Source organism: Myotis davidii, unplaced genomic scaffold (assembly GCF_000327345.1).
Source record: "Myotis davidii unplaced genomic scaffold, ASM32734v1 scaffold718, whole genome shotgun sequence".
In the NCBI taxonomy this organism is placed as follows: domain Eukaryota; kingdom Metazoa; phylum Chordata; class Mammalia; order Chiroptera; family Vespertilionidae; genus Myotis; species Myotis davidii.
The window spans coordinates 33,293-40,747 of record NW_006288950.1 but is presented as its reverse complement, the minus strand read 5'-3'; the positions used below and the strand labels follow the sequence as shown (position 1 = coordinate 40,747).

The 7,455-nt window shown below is 50.5% G+C and overlaps 1 protein-coding gene across 1 annotated transcript; it reads left to right on the top strand.

Annotated features, from left to right (window-relative positions):
* Positions 1–453: 453 nt before the first annotated feature.
* On the top strand, positions 454–4,682 carry LOC102759097 (zinc finger protein 551). The gene is made up of 2 exons (XM_006761137.2): positions 454–1,169; positions 2,444–4,682. The coding sequence occupies exons 1-2, from the start codon at positions 1,049–1,051 to the stop codon at positions 3,994–3,996; spliced, it is 1,674 nt and encodes a 557-aa protein (XP_006761200.1). The 5' UTR covers positions 454–1,048; the 3' UTR covers positions 3,997–4,682.
* The last annotated feature ends 2,773 nt before the right edge of the window (positions 4,683–7,455 follow it).

The window sequence follows — 7,455 nt, the reverse complement described above, 5'->3', positions numbered from 1 at the left end:
AGTCCGGTTAATAGTTGATACTTGTTGAACTTGCCATGTAGTCTCTGGAACACACATGCTGAGTAATGACTAAGACCAAGGAGATGTCTATGGGAGCTGGGGCTACGGGACTGCGCGTGTGAGACATGTGTGGGTGAAGGAGTGATGTGCTCTTGGAGAGGGAGTGTGAATTCATGGCCACAGATCCTTGATGTTGACCAAGAAGGAATGAAGATTGAGTCCATTTCTGGTGATAACTGGATGATACGACATGGGCAATTTTAGGGTAATTCCTGAAAAGATGGGTGTTGTGGCGCTACATACCAGGTCCAGAATTTAGGTGTCATATAGGTGCACACCTGCCTGTGGTTGTTGGGGGGATACAGTGATCAATGGGAATGGGATAGCATACGTCAGTGTCACCTGGGCTGGAAAATCTCTACTGGCTTGGGGAAGGGAGAGGGTAAGAGATAAATACATTGGGGGGGGGGGGCATTAGAATGTTGAAAAGAAGGTGATTAGAAAACAGCCCCTCCTCTTCATGGCCTGTAGGTGTTTTCTTTAAGTCGTGACTCTGGGAATGAAGCTCCATGAGAGAATTGGGATAAGAAGAAATATGTCGAACAGGAAGTGCAAAGTGTTGCCCTCAGCACCCTAGGACTGGAATCAAACGGGTGCTGAGTGATGCCATGTTTTTCAGGGTCTTAGAGGGAGAATGTGTTGGACAACAAGGATATTGCCCCTCAGCACCAGTGTCCAATCACTCACATCTCTCTTTATAACCAACATTTATCTGTCCCCTGTGTTGGTGACACCCATTGTGTTGACCCTAAATGTGAGGCCCTGAGGTCAGGTATAATCAGTCTGGGCATCTGCTCTATTGCTGTGGGAAGGCACAGTATCAGTAGGAATATAAGGAGAGAGTGACTCTGATGGATGCAAGGCCTGCTATTTTCTTTGATGTGGGGAGTGGAGGGAGCAGACAGATATGGAGAGTGGGATGTATGACGAAATTAAAGCCTAGGAGAGAAGCTGATCATGGACTGAACTGTCCCCATTACAACAGGATATGGACTTTGAGGACGTGGCCATTGTCTTCTCTGAGGAGGAGTGGGGGCTCCTTGATGAGGCTCAGAGACTTCTGTACTGCAATGTGATGCTGGAAGTGTTTGCACTTGTCTCATCTGTAGGTAAGAGCTTCACATTTTCCCAGGGTCGTGAGGTGATGCTCTTTCTTCCTTTATTCTCAAAGCATAGCTTTCTCCCTCCCTCAGGCAGATCATGGGTTCTGCTAATTTCCGCCACTGTCTTGTCAAATGTGCTGTGGCTGCCGGTGCTGAGCTGTGTAGAGAGCCCTGACCAATAGGCTCCAAGAACATCCCTGACACCCATTGCCTCAAAAAGTGCAGAAAGTGTCTGGGAATCGGGAATCTCACAGGCCGCTTAATGGGTCCCACCTTCCTCTTCCTCTCCCTGGGAGGGTGACAATATTTACATTTATTCACTTCTTCCCCCTTCCTCTAGGGAAAGGTGCTTTATGACAGCCTGTGCCAGGTTATGTTCTTCACTTACATGAGCCATGGGCTACTCTTGTAAGACCCTTCTCCAGTTGTTGTTTGTAATATTACCTTAGCTGAGTACTATTGTGGGCCAAATTGCTCTGAGCCAAAGCTGGCTGCTCTCCCCTGTTGTCTTTCATTAATACTTGGAATAGTTAGGGTTTATGCATCGGTAGAGTAGAAGATCAGGGAGAAACCTCGTCTCCTCACAGGGTGACATGCAGGAGGTTCTCAGAGGAGGTCTGGCCATGCTGAGTGACAGCTAGGCAGAAGGTATGACATAATGGTGGTGGTCAGATGGTACCAGGAACCAGTTAATTTCCAATAGTGTTTACGGGCAGTTGGCACTGGCTAGCCCCCATTTCTACCCTCTCTTTCCCATACTTGACACTTTGCTGACTTGCATTTCATCTGTGACTTTCTGGCTTTTGGCACCTTCACCTTTGTCACCTTTTTGCATCACCTGTCCCTCTGCACTGCACCCTGTGCAGTATTCTCCTACATGGACATGCACATGTGATATGAGTTGCACATGCATCCTTAAGTAGTCCTCAAACACCTGCTATTTGTTTATTGAATTTTACTTGGAAGAAGGCATAACCAACCTTCTGCAAAGCTTGTCCCTGTCATCAGCAGGCCAGCCCTGCTGAGCACTGTTAGCAGGAGACTGACCATGAGATCCATCTTCTCTTCCATGTGGTCCTTGCCATGAATGGGTCATATTTCTGGAGAGGACTTTGATGTTTTGTGAGCTTCACAGAAGCTTCTTATTAATCCTTCCTGCACCTCTCTTATTTTCAGATAATTCCATGAAACCCATGTATTATGTGCAAAGCACCTTTGCAATGGAACGTCCCCTGTCACCACAGATAGCAATCAGTTCCTTCACATTGCTCTTTTTTCAGGTTGTTGGCATAAAACGACGGATGAGGAGGAGGTCTGTCCTGAGCAGATTGTATCTGTACAAGGAGAGTCACAGTTCAGGGCCCCTAAGACAGCCCCAGCAACCCAGAGGAACCATCTGTGTAAGCGGTGTTTCTCCATGATCAAAGACATTCTGCACCTGACTGAGTCACAATCAGCAGACATTGAGCAGAAAGCCTTCTTCAGTGACACTCGTGTGAGAGACTTCTGTTTCAGGGCAAACCCTCTCAAGCAACAGAGAGAAGCCAGTAGAGAGAAGCCCTGGAAAGAAGGCATGGATGGGGCCTCGTTTCTGACCAGGTGCAGCTTCTACTTACCTTGGGTGACTTTAAGCATTAGGGAAGCTGTGGAAGACTTCCCAGCCATGTCAGAGCTAATCCAGCACCAGGCCCATCTCGACTCTGAGGAGCCACACCGTGGCAGGGAGATTTCACAGGAATATCTTGGTGGAAAAAGTCTTCACCACACTTGTAACTGTGAAATCCTTGGCAGCAACAACCAGAGAGTTGTTCACCATCAGGGTGCTTGTGCTGAAGAAATGAAATATGAGTGTGACAGACGTGGAAATGTTTTCAAACAAAACGTTCACCCCATTCAACATAGAATAATTCACACTGGAGAAAAGCCCTATGAGTGTGCTGATTGTGGGAAGTCCTTTGGACAAAGGTCCAATTTCATTTCACACCACAGAGTTCACACTGGAGAAAAACCCTATGAGTGTACTGATTGTGGGAAATCTTTTAGGAGAAATAATAACCTCCTTAACCACAAGAGAGTTCACACTGGAGAAAAGCCCTATGAGTGTGCTGATTGCGGGAAATCTTTTACGAGAAATAACAACCTCCGAAACCACAAGACAGTTCACACTGGAGAAAAGCCCTATGAGTGTGCTGATTGCGGGAAATCTTTTAGGAGAAATAATAACCTCCTAAACCACTTGACAGTTCACACTGGAGAAAAACCCTATGAGTGTACTGATTGTGGGAAATCTTTTAGGAATAGTAGTACACTCCTTAACCACAAGACAGTTCACACTGGAGAGAAGCCATATGAGTGTACTGATTGTGGGAAGTTCTTCAAGAGAAGCTTACACCTCTCTGAACACAAGAGGATTCACAGTGGTGAAAAACCTTTTGAATGCATTGATTGTGGGAAGTTCTTCAGACTAAAGGGGCACCTCATTAAACACCATAGAATTCATACCGGAGAGAAGCCGTATGAGTGTAGTGAGTGTGGAAAGTCCTTTAGACAAAGACGTTCGCTCATGGACCACCACAGAAGTCACACTGGGGAAAAGCCGTATGAGTGTAATGAGTGTGGAAAGTCCTTTCGACAAAGACGTTCGCTCATGGACCACCACAGAAGTCACACTGGAGAAAAGCCTCATGAGTGTAGTAAATGTGGGAAATGTTTTAGCAGCAAACCGAGCCTTGTCAGACATCTGAGAGTGCACATTGGGGAAAACCCTTGTGAAGGGGATGTTTTATCTTCCTCACTCTACAACACTTCAGGAGACTTAAATCCATTTACCTGAATATGAACGCCCTTTATCTGAACATACACTGTACGAAATTGCTCATACGTTTGAGGTATAAGTGAGGCCTGAAGGAGCTGCATTGCACTTGCTAACATGCCGAGCACTCCTACCTCATTGATGTCACTGCGAGTATTTGTTGCTGCAAAGACCTCCTCTACCACCTGCCTCACCTGAACAGTGTGCACCCGTCACCACCACTGGTGCTCAGGGATAAGGAATTCTGTGTTCTCCCTTGTGCTTAAGTGAATTATGAATACTCTGAGCTCTTGGCAGGATCTTCAATCCTTAATCTCTGACTAGGAAATGCACCTGACCCAGGATCCGTCCAGAGCCCCCATTCACAGCTAAGAAGTGCTACCTCTTTCAGGGACATTGTGGTTCTCACCTTCTGCTGTGATAAATTGTTATAAATTTATCATGCTCTGGTATATGGTGTTTTTGTGATTGCGATTTTGCTTTTGTACCTTTAATTTTGTTGGTTCTGTCCACTGTCTGGGTTAATTTGAAAGTACAATTTGCGATCTGTCAGCATGGAGAGTTAACAGATATTGTGGGGATCTCAAACTCTCTGTGCTTCAGAAAGGATAGCTTGATGGCAGAAAAGCGTCCTCTGTCCAGTTTTCTTGCGTTACTGCCCAAGGCCTTGAAATAAAGACCACATGACTTTGTGGTTGTATTTTGCAGGTTTGATCCCCAGCTCACCATTTCGGCTGGTGTGGAACCATCCAGTCATTGTGTTTCTCTCTCTCTCATCCCCCTCCCACTCTCTCTCTAAAAAGAAAAAAGATTATCTACCCTTCTCCCTTCTCGCTAAGATGAGTCTGTGCCTGCACAGCCCACCTTCCCTTATTGTTTCCTGCCTTTGCCTGGGGTGTTCCCCCTGCAGCTGGGCACACTGTGTTCTGCCCAGCAGCTGGCCGAGAGGAGCCCAAGGCAGGTCCCTGGGAAGGGTTGGGGTCCTGTGTCTGCCTGAGAGGAGCTTCCAGGGCTCTGCTCTCTCCATCCAGAGTCTCTCCAGCCTGCTTTCCCCATCCCCAGGCCTCTGGCCCACTGGATCTGAATCTACTTTATCTGGGAGAAGCCCCCTGGTGCTTTGGGCCCCACATCATTTCCCCTTAGGAAAAGTCTGCCTCTGGCAAGTTCACATACATCCCTGAGACCCACTGGTGTTCTTTGAGTCTATTTTCGCATTTTGGGGGTAATTTTCTACTTTGAATTTATTAAAAATAAAGCACACACCCTCCTCACCTTAACTTCCCTGCAGTCCTAGCGGGCACATGGGTTTTCCAGGAATTGGTTCTGTGTATTTTCAATGCTGAGAACATTCTGCAATGCAAGCGTTCCCAGCAGGAGGGGTTGGTCTCAACATGATACCACACGGGGGTGCATTCTGGTTGGTGTGCCCACCTCGCTAATTCTGGCCTGTGCAGAGCATACCCCTTCCCTGTAGTCAGGTGACGGACCCTGGGCTCTGGGGGACAGTGTGATGCTGGGGTGTGTGGTTGTTGGAGTTGTGAGGTTGGGGGCCTTGGACAGGTTGGTGAGGGAGTTTCCTATCGGCACATGGGGCAGGGTCCTTGAGTGGGAGGGCTGAGGGGTGGCTCTAGTGATGAGAACTTGAATCAGGCTGGATAGTTGTTCTAGTGAAGGACAGCCCACAAGCAAGGGGGCAGGGTAGCTGTGACAGGTGAAAGGAACTCAGGGGAAACGTGAGGCCAGGGGTGGTCAGTGGGGTCTCCCTGAGGAAGTGTGGGAAAGGGTGACAGACTCCAGATGGCAGCCTGTGGGGAGCCTGCCCTGAGCATTTCCGAGGTCACATTGGCTGGTGTGGACAACCAGGATCAGAACAACATTCGCCATGGTCAGGGAGTGACTGGGATCCTAGTGCCACATGCTAGGCTAGATTGCTAATTTACCCAAAGAGCCATGCACTAAGGATGGCTGGGCTTAGCCAATGAAAGCCCAGGAGAGGCACATTATCCCTGTGCTCACTGGTTGGAGCTTGACTTCCAGCGTCTTGCTCCTGGTGGTGAATTTGGCCTTTGCAATGTGTTCACAGCATCAGAGGCTCCAGTGCTGGGTCACCTGGCATCAGAGGCAGTGTCCCCGCTGGGCAGGGTGTCTCTGAGGCTGGCTGCGTCACTACAGGCCGTGACTGGGTCCTCCGTGCCTCCTGGACTCCTCTCTGCTTCCGGAGTGCAACCGGCCTCACTTCATTCGCCCTCCCGCCTGGGGGGTGGGTGCCTGTCCCACCTGCAGCCCAGGTCTCAGCGCCCAAACAGTGAGTGGCTTGAGGGTGCCACATGGTGGGAGAGGGTGACAAGCTGAAAAGCCACCGTGTGAGGCGGTGTGGTGTAACTGAGGAGGGAGGATGGGGGAAACCCAGGTCCGTCTTATCCCCAAAGGCAACAAAGAAGATGGAGCGAAGTTTTGTGTGAGGAGTTTTCCTTTCGCTTTCAGGAAATTGCTGCCATCCATGGTTGTGAACAAAGAGGGACATAGTGTGAGTTAGGGTTCTAGCCTTTTCTCAAAACTGCCCAGAGGAACAGACTAGAAGGGAGAGGCGAGCAGGAGGGCGGGAAGGAGGACCCTGTAGGTGATGAGGTCCCTGGCAGGTGCGCACTGGACCTAGCCCGGAGGGAGGCGGGCATCACCCGGCCCGGGGCTGGGCCAGAGACCTGAGCAGCCTGAGCCCCTGGGTCCTGGGGTGGGAGCCAGGCCCTCACAGCCCTTTAGTTCCCACAGGATCCTGCGGGTGCAGAGCCGCTGAGGGGCTGGGGCTGTGGAGGTGACTTCAGGGCCTCACACTCTTGTGGTCTCTGAGGTCGTGGTGCCTGTGGGGCCATCGGCCCCTCCTCCTGCCCTGGGACCTGGGGACACTCAACCCAGAAACCTGAGTCATGTGGGTGTGGACACTGAGGGCGCCAGCTCCCCTCCTGCAGGTGCTGGGCGGCCTCCTATGGCGGGAAGCCTTGGGCAGGCAGCTGAGCTGGGCGGAGGATTAGTACCGGGCAATACAAGGTCCTGGCAAAGGTCAGGCTCCCACCGGCTTCGCACCCTCGGCCCCCTCCCCAGGCCTCGCCTTAGGCAGCAGCCAGGAGAGCGCCTGGCTCTGACCCCGGGGAGGGTCTGGACAGCTGCCTGCCCTTCCCTCCCACAAAAACTCTGTGTTGATTTGAGAGAGAAGAAGGGGGAGGAGAGATGAAACGACTGGCGATGGGGGCGGGTCACTGGTTGGCTGTCCCCCTCGCGGCCGCCGCCCGCTGGACACTGTGCCTGCGCCCCGTGCACGGGCCTGACCAGCGATGGAACCTGCTCTCCCGGTTCCTCGCTCAGCGTCCACCACTGAGCAGCGCCTGCTGAGCTCTATTGTATATTTTTAATTAAATGTAATGTGTATTTTTATTGTCCATGGTGTTGAGATGTCTCCCATTCCCTGTGCATATGTTCTTTGGG